Raw genomic sequence first — 24,761 nt, forward strand, 5'->3', positions numbered from 1 at the left:
AGCCAAGCATTGTCGCCTTACGAGCTCCTGTGCGAAGTTTAGAAGTGAGATCGAGGGAAGAAAGACGCTTTTTCATTTTAGTTGATTTTAAAGAAGGCATAAAAACATTGCTAGCTAGTGTGTTTGCACTAGCAGACACATAATGTTTCCAGCTAGCAGATACTCAAGTAAAGGTACGTCGGCTACATGGCTAACATACAACGCGTCCTTTGGCCAGAGTGTTTATTAACCTCGTTTTTCTGATACTGGTTTCACATTTGAAAGCTCATTTTTATCTGCTGCGAATGGTTGACAGATGTTAAAATGCCTCAGGTAGCACTGGTGATAGCATTAGCCGTCTGTTAAGGTTATTTTGGCAGCAATAGTAATGTAGGGCAAAGTTGATTCGGCAGGTCACTTGTACTGTGCCCTGGTTTGAGGTTGCTTTTTTTGTTTTTTTCGAATCTTTATGATATTGTTTATGAGCCGAAACCGGGACAAAAATATTACGCACATGTTTCTATAAATCCTAAGATGAACAACATCTTTCAACTTGTGAATGTGGTGTAGCTCGAATGAAACACATCGCTGTTAGCTAGCATGGCTCCCTGTTACAAAACATTACTTGACAGCTGCAGATGAGGGTTGTATTACATTTACGTTGTTTTTACAGTAATAACACTTGCAATGTGGGTGGAGTAATCTGGGTCAAGAGCTCAATGTCAGATCAAGTGAAAAGAGACCAAATAAACAAAATCTGAAGTAGTCACATGTCGAGTTTGAACTGGTATTGACTGGGGATGTTTGTATTTCTTTCCACAGCCCACAGGTGTATCAGGGCGTTGAGGACTGTGCAGGTGGAACATGCTGCACCACAACTGTACACCACACTACACAAACGAGGCTGCTCCTCAGTATCCGCACCTCGGATCACAACACACTACACCATCCACCCCAGGGAGAAAGATCCGAGATGGGAAGGTATGACTTGTCACCAAACGGAGTGTTTTTCGTTGGTACCTTCCTTAAACTCTGTTTTAGCACACAGGGGAAAAAAAATGACGCTTCAAGATTGTAGTCCTGTATGTTAAGCTGTTCATTTGTTGTACTTTCTTTTCTCTTATGTATGTGAAAGTAATCCTCTTCAAAATGTAACCCTGAAATCGAATGTGAACGAACAAAAAAGTTTTCTTCAGTAATTTTGGTGACTTGATGAATTGGTGGATTACGATATGTCCTTCTTACAAAGTGGAAATCATTAGAGATGAAGCTCTTCAATGCTCTCTCCTTTAGTCCTCACAGTTTATTGTCTCCTTTTTGTCCCCTCCCAGGGGTCGAAATGGAAAGGTTTGCTGATGAGGCAGATGTTGTAATAGTTGGTGGGGGCCCCGCCGGTCTCTCGGCAGCCATTCGTCTCAAGCAGCTCGCTAATGAACATGAGAAGGAGTTGCGTGTGTGTCTGGTGGAGAAGGCCTCCCAGATTGGGGCGCACACTCTCTCAGGAGCCTGTCTGGAGCCCAGTGCCCTTTTTGAACTTTTCCCTGACTGGAAAGAACGAGGGGTAAGAATCTTGGTCTTTCTTTTTTATGTGAGCTTAGTGTAAGCTTATGGATAGGATTTTTGAGTCACTTCCAGTATTTTAGCTTACAATTAGTACAATTGTAAAAATGTATTAATTGCATCACAAAGACAAGCACTCATAAAGCAACATTGGACTGAAAACCAACAAATAACGTCAAAACTCAAAAGAATATTAACATTTTGTGGATAGCAAAATTTGGATACTCCAAATGTGTTGGATTCTTGTAAGTTAAGAAAACATCTATGGCAGGTATTTATTGAAACTAAAGACTTTGTTTAGAAAACAAAACAAAAAAGAGTTTTCAAGGTAAACTGCGAAGGGGAGTAATATCTGCGTGTGTAGGCGCGCGTGCGTGTGTGTGTAGGGGTGCCATGGCACATCGCTGATGTTGTGCTCTATGTATAACTGTATGTGACAATAAAGGTTTTCTTCTTATTCATTTACACAAATCTCTAAAATCTTTGTCTCTCCCCAAGGCACCTCTGAACACCCCAGTGACTGAAGATATTTTCAGCATTTTAACAGAGAAGCACAGAATCCCAGTCCCAATGTTGCCAGGTAGAAGCCACTTCTTAATCCATTGGAGCTAATAAAAAATATTTTAAAAAGTTCAGTACTCCCCAACTCTGTATAAGCATCTTTGGCCTCACACCTCTCCTGCCAATCCTCTCACCCTGCTGGGAAGTTCTGTCAACTTTTTCTATTTTTTGGCAGCGGGGGGGGGGATTTGTTTCATGTATGTCTTTTTCGTGTTGGTATCAATTGCAAATCTTAAAGAAATAATGTGTTTATCTAGTTGGTAAAAAGAGCCAGCAATTCTTCTGCCAGCCTACAATGAAATTTCGGTAGCATGATGGACCAAAGTGTTGCCAGATCTCACACAAGATGTCAGCGAGAGAGGAAATGTGTAGCTTAGGCAGACATGTGTCTGGAAAAGTGTTTTTCTTCTTTGTCAGTTTTTTCACAATGAAAGATACAGTTGAAATGTCAAAATGTTCTAAAAAGTCATGACTTGTAAAAAATGAGTGAAATATTCACTATGCCTGCTTTGTAGCAAAAGAATGAGGTATAATCCATGGTTAAAGATCACTTCTATATTATGACTGAGGTATGCAAGACACGTCCATGGAATATCACGACTGGCAGGAGATGGTTTCTTTGATACTTCAATGGAGCTATTTTTTTCCCTACCGTGTATAGCTACCCTTGAGAGGGCAATTGCATATTCATTGTAAAATGACTAAAAACACATTTTTGGTTGCTAAGCTGAGTACTTCACTATATCAGAGACATTGAGGGCAGCAGTGCGGCGTCATGGGCGGTTTTATTAATTTCTCTTATCAAGTCATTCTTTCATTATCTACCAGGATGTTGGAGCTATCCCAGCTGTCAATGGGCAACATGCGGGTCATCAGTCAATCGGTCTACCAAATCTCATGAATCATAATCCTGACGACAAAATAATTGGTGGATAAACAGTGCACTTCATGCTTTCAGTGAGAAACCTTGACAGCGGGACCAACCGTATTACCCAGAATTAGTCAAGGAACAGGTTCTAATAAAAGGCTTGGTATCTGGTTCTGCTCCTCCTTATTTCAAAAAGAGGAAAAATACATGTTCTATATTATAGTCACTGACTGTGGGTCAGAAATACTCGTCTTGCTTTGGGCATGTATTGGATCAATAAAAAGTTTTGATAATTTCAACTTGCATACAACTTATGGTAAACATCAAGGTCAGCCAGTTGTTCTTGAGTTATTCAACAGCTTGCCACTGTCTCTATCACAGCTAAAAAAAGAGGTGCTGACTTAATTCCTTTCTCTGTGAAATTCAGTTGCAAAATACCAGAAGCTAAAACTATGTATCTTCCTGACCAGGTCTGCCCATGAGGAACCATGGTAACTACATTGTGCGTCTGGGGAACTTTGTGCGTTGGCTTGGAGAGCAAGCTGAGGAGCTTGGAGTTGAGCTTTACCCTGGTTATGCTGCAGCCGAGGTGAGAACTATATCAAAAATCTAAAAGAACCACAATTTTACGGTTGGGGCTATTCCCTTTCACTTCTTCCCTTACTCAGTTAATTAAGTGCAAATGTAAAACTAGTATGTAGATGATGTTTATATATTTACAGCATTTATTTGCTAGTTGAAGCTTTTAGTCTGCCTGTATTTATATTACCTGTTTTTGATTTTTACGATATTGTGTCAACAAAAAAATATAAAATGTAGTAATTTACCATTTATGCATCCTCAGTAACTTCACAAGATTGCTGTCTCCATTGTGCTACAAGCCTGAACTGTAACTTGCATGACTTTTACCTTCTCTAGGTTTTGTTTCATGAAGATGGAAGTGTCAAAGGAATCGCCACTAACGATGTCGGCATAGCAAAGGACGGCTCACCAAAGGTCCGCAGAAATCTTCATTCATTCGGCTCTTTGGCATTTCTGGAATTATGATTATTGGGTCTCCTGCCTTGCGGATTAGTTATATATGTTAAATGCTGACTTAATGGTATCATTGAATGACCGTTCTTTATTTTCTAATTTGAAAGTGGTCTGATAAGTTACTCATAAAAATCTCCTTTTGTTTGTACTTTATTTTTGACATTTTTGTTTTACTAATTCACTACATTCTTTGAAGAATTCCTTTATATTTTTTTTTTTGATTTCTTGGGAAAAATTAGAAGTAAATTGGCAACATGTCAGTTTTTAAAAATCCAGGAATAGTAGGAAAATCCCTTCAAAATATTACAGCCTAGGAACTATAATATAAAAAATGAGAAATACGTGTTCAGTATTTTTTTCCATTTTAGTAAATGCTGAACCAGTACTCTCCTCCAAATGGTCTTTATATAACACACGACTATTATTTTAAATTCTACTTTACTTGGTCTTGTGAATGTATGAATGTATCTATGGTCTTGTCTGTTTGCAGGATGTTTTTGAGAGAGGAATGGAACTCCATGCAAAAGTCACATTATTTGGAGAGGGCTGCCACGGCCACTTGGCTAAGCAACTTTACAAGCAGTTCAACCTACGCGAGAACTGCGAGCCCCAGACTTATGCAATTGGCCTGAAGGAGGTAGATAATGTCATATTCTACATAAGCATTATACACAGAGACTCTGACGGTCATCATGTGGATCACGATCGTCTTGCTGGAATGACTGACCCGAGTGAGTCAGGTCTAGAGTGGTGGCTACAATATCATTTCTGCAATTTGATCACATGATATGGTGTAAATGTGTCGAGTTGATAACAGAATCCTTCATTGTTTTAAGGCGGGGGAAAGTTGCAGCGGTGCAGCAGCTAAAGCTGGTAGCCAAAAAGAAAACTCAAAGGAGGAAAATAACATATAACAAATGAGGAATATATGCAACAAAATACAAAGTATAACGTAAATATATAATAAAATACATAAGTAGAAATATTGAGAAATGTGTACAGATTTTTAGAACAACATATATACACATTGTATTGTTTGTTTTAGCTGCAGGTAAAAGTAATTTAATCAATTTTTAATCTTTGCTGCTGATAAAAAAAAAATAAATAAATGGTTTACTGCTGAAGGTCCAGCAGGGCCCTTACCTTAGATGTGAAAAAATGTTTTTTTTTTCCACAGTAGTCAACTATTATATATTGGATTCATTATTAGTGTCAGGAAGAACATTCCGATCCTTAACAGAGACATGTATTAAAAAAATAAAAGAAAAAATGAGTTGAATGAGTAGAAATCAGGGGTTCCTCTTCGTAATGTTTGCTCCCTCGTTTTAAAGCTGTGGATGATCGACGAAAAGAAGTGGAGGCCAGGCAGAGTGGAACATTCTGTGGGCTGGCCCCTCAACAGGAACACATACGGTGGCTCCTTCCTGTACCACTTGAATGAAGGAGAACCCCTTGTGGCCTTGGGCTTTGTGGTGAGTGATAAACGTTGAATTCAAGTAAATTGCAAGAACTGGATAAACAGAGAACGGCTTTTGTGTTTGAGCCAATTTCTGAACTTGAAGACAGGTTTGTCAGAATCAAACAAAAGGAAATAATACAGGAAAAAAGTAAACAAACATTGGAGGAGTACACAGCATGCTGTATGTTATTTGTAATTTGCAGCTGTTGCCTTACTACCGTTCAATTTAGTAATTAACCTGAAACAGTTCATAAAATGTAATGACTGAAGAATGGTTTTTATGAAATATTTGATTACCCCATCATGATTTGAAATTTACAGGGTTGTGTGCATGCGTGTGTTGAATATCAGAAAACATAATGCTGTTTGAAGTATCGTCTTGTTATACCAGTAAAAAATAATCGGATTTAAATCGTCTGAGAGTAGTTCCCAGTTTACATATTACTTGTGTGTCTCTCTCCTTAGAAAAAATAACAAATCTTCCAAGTGCACATAAAACCAATGTGATGAAATTGTCTCGGAAAAAAAAAGAAGTGCATTCTTTGAAGCCCAAACGCAGATCAAGGATCTACCGCCTACGGGTGTAACCTTTTTGTCAAGCACAGATGGTGCACAGCTTCTCATCCATTTTTACATTCTTGGTCAAGTTTATTAATCATCCAAATTTTTGCGCGCGCACACACACACACACACACACACACGGCCGTTCCCCATGAACTCCACTCTTGCTCTATGAGCGGATAATGCCTTTCAGAGACCTGCTCTGTAAATTTGCTTTGTGCCAAACGGCCTTGAAAGGAGGTGTTAAAAAAATTATAGTAGAAAACAAATTTTCAATGTCAAATTCTGGAGTTTGGAAGGCTCGAGGTAAAAAAAAATAAAAATAAAGGAATGTTGTATTGTGGTTTCAGAATTTTGATCTACTGTCTGTGATCAAATTGTCTTCTACCCCAGATCGGCCTGGACTACACAAACCCCTACCTCAGCCCATTCAGAGAGTTTCAGCGCTGGAAACATCATCCTTTCGTAGCTCGCACTCTGGAGGGAGGCAACAGAATCGCTTACGGAGCCCGAGCCCTAAATGAGGGCGGGATACAGGTATACAAATTCATTTTCAATTGGGACAAATAAACGGCATAAGGATACAGGCTTTTGATGTTTGTTTGTCAAAAGAATTTGCGCGCCAAACTCACCTTTATCTAAACTGAGCATGTGTGCAGCTCTGTAACTTGCCAGGTAACCAGATATCTATATTTCCACAGGGGAAATTATTGTCTGATTCTGTACTTATTCAATTAACATTCAGTGATTGTTTCTGTCAAATTATTGATATTTAACTAAATACATCAATGTTTTTTTTTTTAATTCAAGCTTATTTAAACAGTTCAGCATTACTGATGTTTAAAAGCAGATTTGTTTTTATTATGTAAATCTAATGGGCTTACTTTTTTTCTCAAGCTGGAAAAGTGACAGAATTAGATGATGTAAAGAAGCTCCTTAATAAATTTTGGATAATGGTTTAGATTAAATGTGTAAAGTGCCTGCAAAATTGCAAATAATAGTAAACAAAAAAAACCAAAAAACAGTAACTCTGTGGCACAGATTCAGACAGCAACATTGTCTCAAGCGACTGACTTAATATGTTTTGAAAAAAGTTTAGGAATGTTGAAATAGGACACTGCGTCCCCTCTCTCCGCCCCAGTCTCTTCCAAAGCTAACGTTCCCCGGAGGTCTTCTGATTGGCTGCAGTCCCGGTTTCATGAACGTCCCCAAGATCAAAGGGACCCACACAGCCATGAAGAGCGGCATGCTCGCCGCTGAAGCCATTTTCCCCAAAATCACAGCGGAGAGCCTCGACTCGGAGACTGCAGGTACAAACCTCAGCCATCATGTTGAACCATGTCTCCAGTTACAGTGTATAAAACCAGTGGACAGATATACTTTGTTCCCCCGATGCATAAGCTTGTGAACGGTGGGGGCAACATGGCCACCAAATTGGTCACTGTTGAAAAGTGTATCCGGTAGCTGCTGCACAGTTTCACCCAAAAATTTCAGGAGAATAGTTCTTTTAATGAGGTCCAAAGCACCTGAAGGAAACATAATGGTCCAAATGAGACCAATATATTTGCTCTTTAAACTACAGGCCCATAAAAAATGACGGGATTGTTTGGAGAGTTTTTTGAGTATAGTCATACTTTTTTTTTTTTTTTTAATTTACAGGTATTTATTTCATTTCAACGGATTCCCTCAGTTGGTTGATGAAGCAGTGTTTATGAATATTTTGTAGCTCTAATTAGGCCTGATTTGGTTAAGTGTCAATGTGCCAAGCTTTTCTGTGAAATGAGAATCTCATCATTGCATGCTTAAACTTAAGTTGTGTTGTGGAAAACATTCATATATTGTGTACAAAACTTCAACAGCACGCTTCTTAAGAAGAAAGACTTTAGAATAATGAGGACCAATATTTTACTTTTGATATCATCCTTATTAGGGGGTCACATTTGTGAAGGATTTGTTTTTGGAAATTACTGACTGCAGCAAGAACCGAATAGGGAAAAAACAAAACTTTCATCAAATTCAGCATTGTATTAAATTGTTTTTAATCGTGAACCCCCAGGACTCCACATACCCGAGTATTCTGAGACCTTGATGAATTCCTGGGTGTGGAAAGAACTGTATGCTGTGAGAAACATCAGGCCCTCCTTCCACAACTACTTTGGCCTGTATGGGGGTATGGTGTACACCGGAGTCTTCTACTGGATCTTCAGAGGAAAGGAGCCATGGACCCTAAAACACTGTGGTGAGTGAAATTGTGAAGCTGGCGCCAACTACTGTCTTCTCATTAAATGCTAAGTGAGGAGTGGTCATGCAAAATTATGGCAGATGGAATAATGCACCCTTTTCCTTGCTGACATTTTGCCATTGACTTCGAAACGTGGCCGTTAAGTTCACGTCAACAAAGGAGGGTGTCTTCTATTTAGGCTCAGAGCATTCAGACACACTTTCACGTCAGACCAGTAGATTACTTCTCATTCCGCCCAGTTCGTGCTCTCCCTGACCAGTGGAATATTTGCAAACAACTTGCGTGCAGTCAGAAAGGTCGTTGAGTTATTGGATAGACATTCCCCGTAGGGATTGGAATCATCAAAGACCATAGTATTGAAAAGCCCAGACGTAGCTTTTATCTGTACTTTTTGTTTTGATGTAATTAATTCTCACGCTTACAGCTTCTCCCCTTCTCCCCTTCTCCATGTGCTGGAGCAGAACTCCCCACAAGTCCCTTATCTCCGGCCTCTTTCCACAAAGCATGCTGTGCTTCTGTGCTAGATAGCCGATTCCAAGCAGGCGTTATCAAGTCATACTGTATCAGCTTAAGCAAACTGAACTGAGCAGGAAAATAAGTGGGTCCATCATTACTCATTGAGTATTCTCTGTCATTTTATGTATTAAAGGCTGTTATTCATCATTTTACTGTTTACATCAGATTCACTTTTATTCTTTGTAAAGTGATTTAATTAATTTCAAAATCATAGGGAGATGACAATTTCTTGCCTTTTTAACTGTTCGTCAGACTTTAAATGGTTGTGAGAAACATGTTTGTATCATCTGTCAGATACATTTCCAGACAATTGGATCATGTACTTATCCCCCCCCCCCCCTTACCCACAGCCTGTTATTTGCAGTCCAACTGAGATTTGACCGCAAGTCAACATCAGTCCCAATCACACCGCAGTTTTATTTCCGATTTAATAGAATGTCCAAAGGTGTCAGCGAAAGTATTTAATCGTCTGGTTTAGTCACACCCAGTTCCTCATCCTGATTTCTCTTTCTATGACCACTGAGTAAAACAGTCCATGGTAACTGGAACCTTGGAAGTTGATTAACCTTTTTTTTATAATCCGAGAGGGCTAAATTCTCCCACCCTGTGCAATTTAATCACCAAGGCTGTGATTTCAAGGTGCCCCCTGTCTATCTTTAAAACAGAAGTGTTATATTTGGACATAAGTTTTAATGTCCATGTCCTCTGCTGAATACAGCATTTGCAAATTTGCAGTCTGGCCACACAGACTGGACTCAACTTTTTTTGCACGTACAGTCAGGTGAACAATGGCGTCGCCATATCTCCGCAAGGAAAAATCAATATTTCAACACCTGTGCTTTATCTCTCGCAGGCTTGGATTCAGACCAGCTCAAACCAGCTAAAGACTGCACGCCAATTGAGTATCCCAAACCTGACGGCAAGATAAGCTTCGACCTGCTCTCCTCCGTGGCCCTTAGTGGCACCAACCACGAGGGAGACCAGCCCGCCCACCTCACCCTGAAAGATGACAGCATTCCAGTCGCCAGGAATCTCAGCATATACGACGGTCCTGAGCAACGCTTCTGCCCCGCAGGTAACACCATCGGCCTGTTTGAGCCGGACTAACTTTGGAGCACAATTACCCTTTAAGACTCCACTAGTCTCTGCGGACTCTCATATTTTTTTCTTTTCCTCTATGAAACTGCCTAAATTTTCACACTAATAGAATGTGACTGCTGAGCAGTGCAAAGTTAGCTGTATCCCTTTGTAGTATTTGAAGTCTCAACGGGCTGCGCACTCACGCGAAACACGCTAAGCAGCGTTGACAAAGAGGTATAAAAAAACAAAACCTGTTTCAACATTCTTTTAGCACAGTTATATAGGTCAACTTCATCTTTCAAAAAGGAACATCTAAAAGCCTTAATCCAAGAACATAATGAAATGACTTCAACAAAAATTGATTGCAAGGCAAAGACCCAGAAAGTCAGATCAGTCCAACTCTCTTTCCTGTTTTCTGTTCGTACATTTCCTTGTTTAGACAAAAGGCGCGCTGGGAATTCTCTTTTGATTTCACCAACAGCCAGCATTTCCTCTCAGGCAAGCCACAAACTACTGGCCTAAGAATTAACATCAAGCTGAAATGAAAACTCATTCAAATCCGCAATGTTGTATTTACAACACGCTGTATTTCCTAACACATGCGGTTTGGTAGTTCGTCATCATTGGTCACTCCAAGGGGACGTGTCTGCGTTGTTCTTACCTCCGCTGGTAAACAGAGGTGAACTTATATCAGAGGGGGTTTCTGTCAAGCAGAAAAGAGGGTCCAGATGTTGTGTTGCCAGTTATTTCACCTTACACCGTATGCACATGACAATCACTCGTGGGTGAAACAGTTAAAACTGATTTATTTCTGTGAGGTGAAATCAAATTGAGTCCAGTTAGAACAATGTAATTTGAGCATGTCTAGCACTCCAAACTATTTTGCTTGACATTCTGTTGTCAGTTAGACCCACGGAGATGTAAAAATTGACCGTACATTGTTTTTTTCAAAGAAATGATACACCAGCATTTCTCCTACTGAAGGTGTGTTTTTTTTTTTAGTGTGTAATAATCAACTTTATATAACAGCACTGTACTCGTTTTTCTTAAACACCAATGAGGTCATTTGTGTTAGCCTATAAGCGATCATTTTAAATCAATTTACACTATTCATGCCAATAACAAAGTATATCAAAGAGCTCTAACCTCTAATATCTTGTGAAACACCAATTGAATTAAAAGACAACGGTTTTGTTCAACGTCAGTGACCCCGTTAATAAACACCCACTTTTGCAAGATGCTGCTGAACACAGCTTTACTGAAGTGAAGCAGCTCTCAGTGTTTTGAGGCTGCTCTACATCCCGGTTCAGCCATATTGACCTGAAAGATGGTAAACAGGCAAAACCAATCGAATTTCAAATTCCAAGGATTCTGAAAATGATTGGAACAGAATCTGTCCATTTCATCGGTAAAAACATTTTGCACATGTTTCATGGCAAAATGGCCATGGTCTGTTAACAAGGAGCTGGGTTAGAAATGCCGTCAGACTCCATAGACTCTGTTTTGCTGTGCATCCAATAGACTTCCGTTATTATAGAGCCGCAACTTAATTTTCTCTCCTACACCAGCTGCCATTAAACTCTACAGACTTTCAGACCTGAGGTCAGTGGCAGAGCTAATTCTAAGAATAAGGAATCGACTGAGAAGTGTTTATTATGGCCTGGAAAGACAAGCCAAGACCGAGAGCTGGCGACTGGATAAGGTCCTTTTAGCCTTTACCGTAGGATCTCCCCACGCAGCTTTGGGTTGGAGAGGTTAATTATTTTCATAATTGTCCAGTGTCTCAGCTTTGCGGGTTGGCATCTTTCAGCACGTTTCAGATTTTACGGAGCAGAGGAAGGAAGTAGATGAAATTCCGTAAAACTTACGTGACCAAAAGCTGGGTAGTTCTAGCAAGAGTCGGCCTCTGTGTATCATCAACACATACCTGACACAATATTATCGGAGTATATAGTTCTATTGGTTAGTAGACTTTCACAGCCTTTCAGGACAGTCTAAGATGGATGTCAGTGATCAGTCTCTACCTTTTCTCTAAACTATATTTCTCCAGGCGTGTACGAGTATGTTCCCATGGAAACGGGAGATGGAATGCGGTTGCAGATTAATGCACAAAACTGTGTCCACTGCAAGACCTGCGACATCAAGGACCCGAGCCAAAACATCAACTGGGTGGTGCCCGAAGGCGGAGGTGGCCCAGCTTACAACGGGATGTGATTGTATTATTTTCAATCTTGTTTTGAAAGATGACTCCTATTATATTCAGGTTTACTTGCTGGTAACTGGCAATTGTGCCTAAATCTAATTATTTAAAAGGTAAATAGGTCTGCTAATGTACACATCCAAAATCTAGTCTTGCTTTTCTCAGTGAATTATTCAATTTCCACATTATAGATTCAACATAACGTGCAGGACCATTTTAACAAGAAAGATGTCGAAACTGAGTTTTATGGTTTTACTGCTATATAAATGCTTATATGGGCATTGGACAAGTTGAGTAAAGTGACCTTTATTTTTCAAGTACAGGTACTTGTTGAACTGTAATTATCAGCACATTTCCTCAAAAATCTAGATTAACCAACAGGCTAGCTGTTTGTTACATTTAGATTTATTTCAGCATTATCACAAAGACATTTTGGTCTGCCCAGTATTGTACATAATATAACAGTTATTAATAAAGAACACGTCACTGTTATCCACTGATTTATGCCTTAAAAAAATCCATGTGTTCAAGGGGACACCGTTGAAATGCCTTAAACAGCTTGATGAAATTCTGTACATTGAACTTTGCTTCAAAACTCCAAGCCAAATACTACTTTCAAGTGTTAATCCTGATCCTCTGAGACTCAATAATAGTGGATCCTTTTCTCCGATTATCTCCGATCTTGCCAGTTTATCCCCTTGCATAAATAGCTGAATGTGAAACGTGCCAGTTGAGAAACATGAACAAATGACTAAAATGACATTTTCATCTGGTAACTCCAGGACAGCTTCTTATCTTCTCTTAAAGTTTGGACAAATATCGACAATTTACTGCATCCACTGATAAACTCTTCACGCAAACATCTTGGCATAGATTTTCTTCTCTTTCTCCTTCTCCTCCTGGATTTTCAGCTGGACTCGCTTCATCTCATTGCTGATCGCTGTAAAGAGGTCAACACGTGATAGTTTGCATCTGGCATATAAATCCAGAAAAACATTCGTCTTGAATACTATATCATTCATTGTTTTGTTGTCAATGTCTAGTCTGCATTCTGTCTATATGAACTTTCGCTTCTAAATAATAGCGATAAATAAATAGCCTTCTTCTGGAGGAAACAGGGAGCATTTCACTAACTGATAACTCTTATCTTGTAGCAAGCTGCCAGTGAACTGAAGCTTAAAATATCAAGGGCAGTCAAAAAGGAGATAAGTGGTGTAGATTTGGTGAGCTAAATCCTGCTCAGTCCACTTCCAGTGTGTATGTGTGTGAGTTTTTAGCTGTGAAAAAAATTTCTCTAGTCTCTGCAAAGAGCCAAGATTAAGTGTCAAGTCTTAGAAAATTAAACACTCCTGGCTACGTCTCATTTAAGTCTACTGTGAGGGAGGGAGTTTGACTGTGGAACATTGTATTCATTAATAGCAAATGAATAACAGTCAATTCTGTCTAAACAGTGCTGTTGGAGAAACTTTTTTAGCTGACGTTAGAACCACACACAGTAAGAAGCTATATTAAAATGTCTAAAAATACAGAAATGCATGGTGTTTTAAATGAATAGGTAACCATTTCAATATAATTTACTCTGGTCAAGTCTGAATACACAGCAGTTGAATTGGGCAGAAACACCAACCTTTATCTTCTGGTGTGATTTCCTGAGCTTTCTTGAGATCTGTCTGTAAGAATGACAGGAGCAGGATACAGTTTGGTCAGTAAAAGAGCCACTCTGGAAAGAAGCGCTTAGACTTTTCAAATATTTGCATAAACACCTGTGCAATTCTGAGTTTAGTTCCTTCCATGCTGGACAAACTTGACTAATATGCAGGATGACATTTTTAGACACGCAACTGCATTTAGTTATCGAATTTGTAAAGCTACACAGTAGATTAGTAAGCTTCTTGAAACTTACCATGGCTTGTCCATATTCTTTCATCCCCTGCCAGGCCTGTGCCCTCCGGAAAAGGGCCTTTGTGTTTGTCTGGTTCACCTCCAGAACCTGTAAATTAAAACAATGTCTCGAGATAATTAGGCACTGTGTTTCTGCTGTTGCTCTGCGCTGACGGGGACGGGGGTCAAAGAAAACCTATTTCATTTATGAAATATGTGATTTCATTTTATGAAATAGGTGATTTTCTGCAGCATGAGGTTTAATGAGCCAACTTGGTTTGGCTCCCAAAATATGGTCACTTGATAATGCAGTAACATACCCATAAAGTAAAATAGGTGTTTATAAATTCTAGCAGACACAACTTGCAGTAGCTGGCATTGACACTTTGCTTTATTTGATATTAAAATGATGCAGCTGGTTGTTACAAACTGAGAAAAAGTAATCGAGTCTTGTTGTAACTAGAACTTCCACGGCAGATCTTACACTTACTTCTATGAGTCTACAACAGGGGTCGGCAACCTTTAATACCCAAAGAGCCATTTGGATCTGGTTTCCACAGAAAAGAAAATCACTGGGAGCCGCAATTACTTTTTGACGTCAAAAATAAAGGTACCACTGTGTATTGTTAGACAGTTTTTCTCCACAAATGAGGCATACTGGTAGGCCACTCTTGTCAGAGGTAAATGCAAATGAATCTCCCCAGGTGTCATTAAATGTTCTATTTTCTTCACATATTTTTCTTTTCTTACATTTCTTCACATTTGGCCAACCTGGGGTTGAAAGTCTCGACAAATTGACCACGTTTTGGCGGTTATTTGGCGTTGAAAAATAATGAATAATTTTATTTTAATATTTCAAGATAACAATAATCTTCCAATTTAGAACTAAAATTAAAAAAAAGGAACTAACACAAATAAAATAAACTTGATTTAAATACTTATAATTTATTTTCCCAAGCCAATTAAATACTTATAATTTATTTTCCCAAGCCACTCTGAGCCGCAGTGAAACGACAAAAGAGCCGCGGATTGCCGCCCCCTGGTCTAGAACATATTAATATGAGGCTGAGGACTTCTACCTCATTGCAGCTCTCCAGAGCCTCCTGCCACAGCTGCATCTTCAGCTTGCAAGCTGCCGTGTTGAGGTAGCAGCTGAGAGCGGTGGGCTCCAGCTTCTGATGCGCCACCTCCTCCTCCAGCTCTTCTCCACACACCTCCAAATACCTGCACAAACCCAGACAGAATCGGATTCCTAATCAGTTATGATTGGTGTTATTTACAAAAACACTTGTTGCAGTTCTGATCTCAGGAGAAGGCTGCTCTGGTTCTTTCCAGTAGTTCTAGACTATAGTTTATTGTGTCTCAAGACTTTGCATCTCTACTGATCCGTTTTGTTTAAGGAGTGGAACTTTCAAGACTCTTTCTTTCAAGAGGCTTTGTTCACAACTGTTGATTGATCTTCTGAGTACAACTGTGGAAAAAAAAATACTTCACTGTACCCATAGCTAGGGAAAAAAAAGTCTTTCAAATAGATTCTGAAGGTGAAAGTCAAACATTTTTTACAGATGAAATTCAATCAAATTCTTAACCTTGAAAGAAGAAACTACTTAGTAAGAGCCATCCATCATTAACAGAACTGGTTTTAATAAATGTCAAATGAAGGTCACAAGCAACATTCAACTTTGTTGAATTGCTTTGTCATTTTCTGTGCCATTCACACAATCCGAGATTTCCTTTGTTGGATCTCAAACATGTGAACTTGTGTTCATTAAGCACACCCTGACTGTCAGGATGGTCAAAGCTTCCAAATGAAGCAGGGAATTTGAAAATAGACCCTGAATCGCTCGGATGACCCAAACAGACAGACATTTGTATGACAGCAATTCAGCAAGTGTTTTCCTTTTTGTAGTCTGGAAAGTGATCACCTAATTGGTTCGCTTATATCATGCAGCTTGTAAAATATTCTTGCGTGGAAATTAAATAATTTTCCCAATTATGTTACTCCTAACTTGGAACTCTCAGATGCAGACCTTTTCTGTTCTTAGGAGATGTGATGGAAAAAAAGATTTTTTTTGTTTTGTTTTGGCAGGCTAAACCACAGCTCGGAACTCACTGAATGGTTTAAGACTCCGTAGTCTTCAGTGCTGATGTAAATGCCACTGCTTCCTTCCTTTCTTACTGAGACAGGATGGCCACTTCTTGTGTCTCACTTACTCATAACAAGTGGCAGAATTTAGTTTTTGTATCCAAAACTCTGATTATGTGGTGTTGTGGTGATGTAGCTGATAACCAGGTGTTCAGGGCTAACAAGGAATGAAAGAGCAAAGAACTGTGATTCTGCAAAAAAGTTTTGCTTTTGTTGTAACAGGTGCTATACAAACTGCAGAATACAGAGATTTAACTTCGCAGCACAACACTAAGAACTGTTTAACATAACTTTCCTTTTTTCAGCTTTACTACGCACCCTTTTTTCTGGAATTTGGAATTCTATTGCTATTGAAATGATAAAGACCGTCACAGTGAACCACACAGCCGGCTGCTGTACATTACCTGAGGGCTTTGCTATATTTGTTGGCAGCGCCGTTCCAATCCTGAGTCTTAAAAAGGTTGTTCCCAATGTTCTTAATATCCTCAGCAGCAGAGAGAACTTTGTCAATCTGTAGGCAAGCGACAAAGGAAAATTAGGGCCGAAGGTATATTGCAAAACTGTAAAACTAATATACTAACAAGAATCAAATTTGTTTCAGAAGATGAAGTCTCAGATGTACAACTTCGGGACATAACCAACCATTTTTTACAAGTTTAATCCACTTCAGTTTGAGTGCTCATTACAGCGTATTTAGGAATTTAACTCAGTATAATTTGTTGATGTGCGTCTATTCATTTTGTTGAATTTATTTCCAAGTACCCAATGACTTCTTTGTTTCGAGATCATTTCTTGCTGATTCTCTGGGAGTGCTTTGCTTCTTTTTAAAAAGAGTTTAAAATATATTCTTGTGGAACTTAAGTTATTTAAATAAAAGGTGATTATACTGCAGAGGAAAAGAGAAAAATGCCAAGATAGTATGCAGCCAAGGTCATAGTACAAGATTTTTTTTCCCCGATTTCACCCACTTTCACTGCCATGCAGTTGTTACTTATTGGGTCAAGTAGCTATTAGTAGGTCAGAGTGGGCGCGGCTAGTAGGGTAGAAGAGGTGTGCCTATTGTTTGTAAGGGAAACAGACCCGACCCGGCCTCGGTGTCGGACCATCAGACATGTTTGATTTTCTAGCCAAGTCACTCGGGTAGTGCCAATTAAAGAGAGGACAAAGGCAAAAGCGTCAGGAGGACAAAGATGACGGGAATAAATGGGAGATGGTGAACGGTGAAGGAGGGAGAGGACCAAAAAAGTCAAACTGAAGAACACTGATTTGATTTGTTCCCTGGTCTTTCAGTCTTGATAAGAAATCTGTTCGTGTGAAGTCCTTTCAAAATCAGTAACAACTGTAAAAGTTTTGCTGTGCGGCATCAACTTGAATAAGCAAACACTGCCAGTAAACCCAAACAGGAAGTTTAGCCTGCAAAAGGCCATGTCTGGATTAGACAGCAAATATTATTTTCAAATATTTTTGTTCAAAATCCTGAATAAATTGTTCATGGCTGGATAACATTTGTTATGCATCAGTAATAAATACTCAGCTAAACAAATCTTTAATACCATTTCCATAACTCTTTGCATCAAAAAAAATAACAAGCTCTATCAACTCTATACTTCTCACTGAATTTTTATTTGGATCGTCTAGTCAGTGCGGTAACAGCTTTTCATCGGGATTTAAAGGAGCAAACTGAGCTGAATTCTGCTGAGAAAAATGTAAATTGTTTATATGAGTTGCGTACAAGCCGAGTGTGATAATGTAGAGGACCTTCATTTGAGGTAAAGTCCAAGTCCAAAGTAGCAACACCCGATATGTCAATTTCTGGGACACACTTTTGCCTGCCCCCAGTGTCCGGTAGATTAATCACATCATGGGTCTTGATGTTGAAACCAATATGGATCTTCCCGTCCAACTCTGGCGACAACAACAAATTATGCAAGCCTGCAGAGCATGATAACTTAAGTTATCTTGGCATGAACATTTTCAGCCCCCCAGGTTTAAGCTATCGGAATGTAGAAGCTCAGGATGTCCCCCAACATAACGATCCCACGATGCTATCTGCAGAGTTTCATCTCCGTGCCTGGAAGATCAAAGAGCGCTCATATACCTCTTTAAAGTCGATGTCGGAGTCCTCCGGAAAATCTGGGTGGGTGTCCCCTGATCCATCGCTGGGGGCGACACCCCAACTGTCCCCTTCCTTATGCACACCACAGTCTGCTATCACACAAGGCTGCAGGGAAAACAAGCAGCGACAATAAGGAAAGGGCTTGAGCAGGATGATATGATGGAAAAATAACATGCCGTATTATTCAGAATGGATTTTTAATTACAGATTCATATAGCTAATCACAGAAGCAGCATGAGTAGTTTGGATTTATATTCAAATTCAAGATTCAAAATTTTGTTCATTGTTATGTGTACAGACAGGAAACATATTTCCCTTTACAATGGAAATCTTACTCTGCTGTCCATAAAGCCAGATAGTTTTCTATCAAAATAATAATTAATAAACATACTAAGGTAGGATTAGCTGAGCAAAGTGTAAACTGAAATGCAGTTATATACATAGGATGTGTACGTTGAAAAAAGTGCAGGTCGACATGTAAAATGCAGTTAACTCGTGGTTAACCAGTCATTTAATGCTTCTTTTTGGACAATTTCTTTATTATTTGCAATAATTATCTTAGATTTAAAAAAAATGCAGATATGTATTATCTTTCAAATAATATCAGGCAGTCTAAGGTACTTGCCACAATAGGAAATTAAAAGATATCCATCATGGACTTGAACATATGAATAAGACAGAATAATTTTAAATCACAATTCATAAATCATGGTTAGAGAATTTTGAAATTGTACTTCTTTTCATCTCATCGCCCCCTTTTAGGAGCTCCTGGTCTGTAACAATAAGTCATCACATGTTGGGTTATTTGGTATGATGTTTTACCTTTTGATAGAAGTTTTGTTTCACATCTAGCTTAATTGACTAAATCATGAATTCACAAAATAAGCAAACAAACAAAAACTTACTTGAATGGACTAAATATTTAGAGGGTAACTTTTTTTGAAATTAATTTAATTTTTTGTGAGTTCACATATTAGCACACCAATGAAAAGTAACAATTTAAAAATGTGTTTTGTACATACTCAAGTCTTTCCCAATGAAACAAAATGTCTAACAACTTTCTAAATAGGATGTAGTAACAGTACATTCCAGATGGCCTGGTCGTCGCCTTACATGGCAGCTCTGCTACCATCGTTGTGTGAGTGTGTGAATGCAATCGAGTGTAACGTGCTTTAAAGCCGCAAGGTACCCTTTTTTACATTCATCACTTCTCCCAAAGACAGTGTAGAAGACAGCACTCCTCAGGCAGCTCACAACTGGGTGAAAGTACACTTAAACCTTTACCTTCACAGGGTTGTCATCCTTAGTGTCGATGGACTCCAGCATTTTCACCACTCCCATCCCCTTCAGCACTTGTCCAAAGACCACATGCTTTCCATCTAAATGCGGCGTGGGAACGGTAGTGATAAAAAACTGGGAGCCATTGGTGTTGGGCCCAGCGTTGGCCATGCTCAGGAGACCCACCTTGTCATGCTGGGAAAGGAAGAGAATAGAATGTGGAGCTACAACAGTGATGTAAGGAGTTTGTACTGCACATCAGGTTCTAGCCTTATGCTTGCCTTGTATGTCACAGGGCTGAAGTCAGGGAGGCAGTAGGAAGGGAAAAGCACTTTAAGTTAATGGTTTTGTTAGAACAGCGCACTGTGACTCCATGCTGAGTCTGAAAATCATAGAACACCATTGTTGTGAAATCGTTGAGACGTTTCTACCACAGGGCCCCCCTTACTGGCCTTCTTGGGGATTCGTTTGTCTTTTTGTGCTCTCATGACAATAGTCTTTTTCAGTGAGTTCTTCTCGAGATCCTTAACAATATCAAATGGGGAAAATTGATATGCTCAAGAAGAAAAACAACAATGCCACAAGGGTTCTTGTAAATACCAACTGGCTTGAATATATCTCCGGACTAAAGATTGTGTGATGAATGACAAAGGCATGTAATAATGGGTTTGTGACCCATAAATCACTCTTATCTTATGATGGAATATATTTTAAGGGTAAAAAAAAAATATATATATATATATATATATATTTTTTTTTTTGGTCATCGGATTTGCTGACACCCATTGGGACTTAAACATGTCCTATTTAAATAATTTCTTGCTCTCTTGCAGTTCACTCAGTGCATTTCAATCATGCAGTTCATGTAAGGATAATATGCCATCCAGAAGGAAGGAATTGGACTATTTATAAAGGACCTGTTCCTTAATTTTTAAAATCGAGTGAAATAACGTTTAGGAAACTGCTCATTTATTACAGATAACATTAATAATTGAAAAAAATCGCTTATTAGTTATCACTGGGAAGGGAAGGGGGGAGTTATTAATTTCATCCTCTTCTGCAGGCACCCTGCAAATACAGTTTGGAGATTTAGAATTATTTTTAAAATTGCAATGAAGGAAAGATACGGCCTTGGTCTATGCCCACCTGCGGAGTGGTGGGCGTAGACCAAGTGGGAGGTTCTCAGTCACCCAGGTCATGATGAATTCTTGTTGTGGCAGGTGGACTTGAATTTCTTCACTTGAAGACGTCGTCCGGTCAGTTATATGTGGAAACTCCCCACAGGTCATTAGAACTGAGGAAGCCTCTTGGATGAGGAGTGAAACGTCTTCAAGTGAAGAAATTGAAATCCATGACAATAAGATTTCGACAAGAACCAGGTGTGAATAACCCCGCAGAAGATCCTCTACTAGACTAATTTCCTGCTGAGACGTAAGACTTTAATAAAACTACGTTTGCTAGAATAATTTTTTGAGCAGAATTATAGAGCTGTGACCATCCCTCAGTAATGGTACCAAAGTTGTCTGTTTTATTTTGCTCCAGGCACGTTATGTCGGGGAATTTCATTGTATGTCAGTTACGGTGACTAATGTTTATGTCTTCTACCAGCTTATGAAAAGGGAGATAATCATTATTATTTTGCCATTTTACCTTGTATTGGAAGTTTTCATCTTCAAACTTGTCTCCATAGATGCTTTCACCTCCAGTTCCATTATGGTTGGAGAAGTCGCCTCCTTGGATCATGAACTTTTTTATAACTGACAAAAACAAATACACGCACAAATTCACTTGAAGTGCTGCTTTAGGCTTCATTTACTCAAATAGACAATCAAGGTACTAATTCTATGGAAGCATATAATCATCATAATGTTTTTTCATTTTTTTGGAAGGTGCCTGCATATTTTGACTGACAAGGCATTTCTACTAATGCATTTTAATTTGACTATGGAGGCTCTCAGTCATCCAGGTCATGGTCAGTTCTTGTCAAAAACATTTTCTCTTAGCAACTGGACTAGATTTACTTCCCTTGAAGACGTTTGACCTCTCATCAAATGTTCGAAATGTCTTCAAGTGTAAACACATTGTCTAACACTTTCTGTACTTATTTTGCATCAATAGCAGTTTTATTTTACTTTTTTTCCACCCACTACCTAGATTTCAGACATATTTCGATCAAAGCATTTTTAGAATTTCCAATATCAAATTATATTTCTTATTTTCAAGTTACTTATCTGATTAGTTTTTCAGTGAGTTCTTGCTAATTCGGTGAAGGTTTCATCAAGGTTCTTTTATGATAACTGAATCGTAATATCCTGATTATTGTGGGCAATGTCTAAGTACTTTTCAAAGGTGACAAACTAGTAACTGAATATTTTGCATTTTTCCCCAACTTCAAACAATATCCTTTACATTTACTTTCATGGGACACATTTTTTTTCTAAAAAAAATAGTTTTCTCACATTATAACACTCAGCTACACAGATTATTTCATAAGTAGTGGGTGGATGTTTGGTGGTATCCTTTTGAATAAATGTCACATCCAAAGATTTCTCAATCTACGATATGCAACACAAAGTCTCTTCCATCGATCTTCTTCAGGAGTGTTCTCACAGGACTTAAGAGAAAACAATATTCTTCGAGGTGTCCTTTCAAACTTTAACGCAAAGTAGTATGTTAGTGTGAAAACGCTGTTTACTTCTGTGGAAAGGACATCCTTTGAAGTGCAAAGGTTTCCCTGTGGATTTGCCGATGCCTTTCTCTCCTGTGCACAGGAACCGGAAGTTGTCAGCGGTCTTCGGGGTGACGTCAGCGAACAGTTCCAGAACTATCCGGCCGGCTGTGAAGGCGGGCCAATGTATGTTTAGTGTCACTCAAACACCTGCATTCAATCTCATTTATTGTCTTCACTACCCTGGTAAAGCATGAAGTAACTGATATAAAGCAAACACTTATGAGGACACGGGAGGATGATAGATTCCAATTAAAAAAAATGACGGGTCTGACTAAAAACAATAGACTGCCTGAGTGTGAAGCGAAGTCTCACAAAACAACCACACGTGTTTCCGGTCGTTTAATAAGAACTTAAAAAAGATTAGCTAATATTCAATACACGGGCTCATAGTAAACAATATCAACCATTTACAACGACACCGGAGCCGCAATGAGGTTTGTTATCGAAGTGAGACGTTCGGTGGCTATATTTATATTGTCCCGAAGATCCAGCATGCTTGGAGCTAGCTAAACGTGCTAATGCTAAAGTGCCCTCGGATAATTGTTAGCTGACTTAACAAATAAAAACGAGTTCCGACCTCGCACTCCGCCGATGTCTACATCCAAGAAAACACGGGGGTTTTCGGGATTCGTGGGCCTGTCGGATGGTGTTGGCTGAGACATTTTCAGGAGATGCGATTTTCTTTAGCTAGCTACTGCCGGCCGGTGACTGAAGTGGCGTCAGTGACAAGACTTCCGGATCGAAACGTCAAAATAAAATCAACCAAAGAATGTTCCAGTGCCGTGGTATGTCCAGACATTTCCTCCAGGCAGTAAAAGATTTAAGCTGTAATTGTTTAAATATCACTGAGTTCGCGAATAACAAACTCGACAGAAGTAACACGTAAATGTTTCAACATCAGTTGTGATCATTTGCGCTGAAATTACGTGTTGTAAGAATAGCAACGTTCTGTACTGGCTGGTGGTGTCGAACAGAAAATAAATACGTATGAATTGTCATTTAATGAAGATGAGATTCTTATTTGTAAGGGATGACTGAGATTTATATTGTTCGTCTTAGGACACACTCTGGATTGACAATATATTGTGGTGAGCTAGGATTTCATAAATCTATAAATACAAAGAGATAGGGAAAACCCAAGGGGGTGCATTTCACAATGCCAACAGTTTAACTAAGGATGCAACCCTTCTTTAGGACAACTAACGGTGCAGGTTAGTGTAACAAATAAACAACATTGTCCAACTATTCATACAACGAAGTTCTCCAACGCAGAACAATGAGAAGCTCCCAAAGGTCATCGTAGCCGCAAAGGATTCATGGTTTCCACTGGCCAGTTTCCCCAGCACATGCTACAATATTAACTGACTGACAAGATGAGTCCCTGACAGAACAAACATGCTAATCCATGTGAAAGTTGAGCATTTTGAATAAAAGTTTAAGTACGATAAATTTGAGAAGCTAATCTGATTTTAGCTCAAAGGGTATTCTAGGAAATTTCATAAAGCAAAGCCACAAGTCTCACTTTCCTCAAGAGGATCCAATTGAAACTATGCCTGAAGGTGTTGAGCTGCAGTTTGTACAACCTGGGTTTTTTATTAAATTATAACACTTATTTACTATGCCTGGCTCGGGGAAGTTCGAGCGGTCATCTTTGTACCAAACAGTCATGGTTTGATCCCACGCGCCTGCCGTAGTGTTGTTGAGCAAGACAATGTACCCAGTAACTAATCTGCTGGCACTGCCACACAGCTGTCTACTGCTTATAGTTTTTCCATGATGGGTTAAATGCAGTGGTCGAATTTTAAGAATAAAAAACTCTATAACATACTTTGAGAGAGACTGGTTATCTATTTGTGTTTTGTGTATAATATATATGTGTATGCATGCATGCATACAAAATGTAATCTTGATTCTCGGTTTTCTCATCTCCCAGTCTTAGTTGTTATTGTTCTTCACAGGCGGAAATTAAAAATTGAAATTGGGCCTCAGGCGGTTGAGTTGTAGGATGAAAGTCAGCGACGTCAGTCTATTCGGGAAAACATTACAAAGAGGTAAGTTTGACCCGAACATGAGGGCTAAGAGGGCAAAGTTAAGAACCTCTGAGTTTGACCAGTAGGGAAATTGCATCAAGAAATCTGCTGTCCATGTGTATTATTATGGGACAATTTATGGTTTCACTCGCTATAAACAAGTTATCTAGTCCAGACGGAAAGTCATATGATTGCTGTTGCCCAGGGGATGGATTACTACGCGCTTCTTATATAGGGATTAAAAAATCTCTATCTTTGTCACTGTCGGAGGAACCTCCGTTAAACAATGTGTTCCTGGTTATTTGTTTCGTTTTTGGTGAGTCTCTTTGACAAATCACCCCTTAAAAGTTTTTGCCAAAAGATTGACTTGACCAACTTTGTTTTGCCCTTTCTACATTTTCATTTGGTTCATTGAATGACTTAGCGATTTCTTGTGGAAGAAATGAAATGTGAAGCATATTAATGCATTAAAATGATCTTTAATGGATATTTTTCACAGTTCAGTCATCCAACTGTTC

The 24,761-nt window shown here is 39.1% G+C and overlaps 2 protein-coding genes across 2 annotated transcripts; one reads left to right on the forward strand and one right to left on the reverse strand.

The window, feature by feature from the left end:
* Window positions 1-12,345, forward strand: etfdh (electron transfer flavoprotein dehydrogenase). Its single transcript, XM_086158042.1, has 13 exons — window positions 1-173; window positions 802-960; window positions 1,311-1,540; window positions 2,038-2,119; window positions 3,439-3,557; window positions 3,887-3,964; window positions 4,494-4,640; window positions 5,335-5,475; window positions 6,417-6,560; window positions 7,165-7,333; window positions 8,080-8,262; window positions 9,635-9,856; window positions 11,912-12,345. The coding sequence occupies exons 1-13, from the start codon at window positions 143-145 to the stop codon at window positions 12,073-12,075; spliced, it is 1,869 nt and encodes a 622-aa protein (XP_086014168.1). The 5' UTR covers window positions 1-142; the 3' UTR covers window positions 12,076-12,345.
* Window position 12,346: 1 nt separating this feature from the next.
* ppid (peptidylprolyl isomerase D) lies at window positions 12,347-22,931 on the reverse strand. Its single transcript, XM_086158043.1, has 10 exons — window positions 22,791-22,931; window positions 22,178-22,318; window positions 21,133-21,239; window positions 19,489-19,677; window positions 18,187-18,309; window positions 16,493-16,599; window positions 15,022-15,166; window positions 13,965-14,051; window positions 13,689-13,731; window positions 12,347-13,001 (listed from the first exon to the last, which is right to left on the reverse strand). The coding sequence occupies exons 1-10, from the start codon at window positions 22,873-22,875 to the stop codon at window positions 12,913-12,915; spliced, it is 1,116 nt and encodes a 371-aa protein (XP_086014169.1). The 5' UTR covers window positions 22,876-22,931; the 3' UTR covers window positions 12,347-12,912.
* Window positions 22,932-24,761: the final 1,830 nt, after the last annotated feature.

Source organism: Fistularia commersonii, chromosome 13, assembly GCF_037954325.1.
Source record: "Fistularia commersonii isolate RoL2024-O1a breed Wild chromosome 13, RoL_Fcom_v1.0, whole genome shotgun sequence".
NCBI classification, from domain to species: Eukaryota; Metazoa; Chordata; class Actinopteri; order Syngnathiformes; family Fistulariidae; genus Fistularia; species Fistularia commersonii.

Bases quoted from the DNA above. Each gene is read 5' to 3' on its own strand.
- etfdh (XM_086158042.1), top strand. From the start codon at position 143: ATGTTTCCAGCTAGCAGATACTCAAGTAAAG. The intron at 2,120-3,438 runs GTAGAAGCCACT...CTTCCTGACCAG, and splicing joins CCCAGTCCCAATGTTGCCAG to GTCTGCCCATGAGGAACCAT. The intron at 4,641-5,334 runs GTAGATAATGTC...CTCGTTTTAAAG, and splicing joins ATGCAATTGGCCTGAAGGAG to CTGTGGATGATCGACGAAAA.
- ppid (XM_086158043.1), bottom strand. From the start codon at position 22,875: ATGTCTCAGCCAACACCATCCGACAGGCCCACGAATCCCGAAAACCCC. The intron at 16,600-18,186 runs GTATATGAGCGC...GCTTGCCTACAG, and splicing joins CCGACATCGACTTTAAAGAG to ATTGACAAAGTTCTCTCTGC. The intron at 13,002-13,688 runs GTTGGTGTTTCT...ACCTCTTTACAG, and splicing joins AATCACACCAGAAGATAAAG to CGATCAGCAATGAGATGAAG.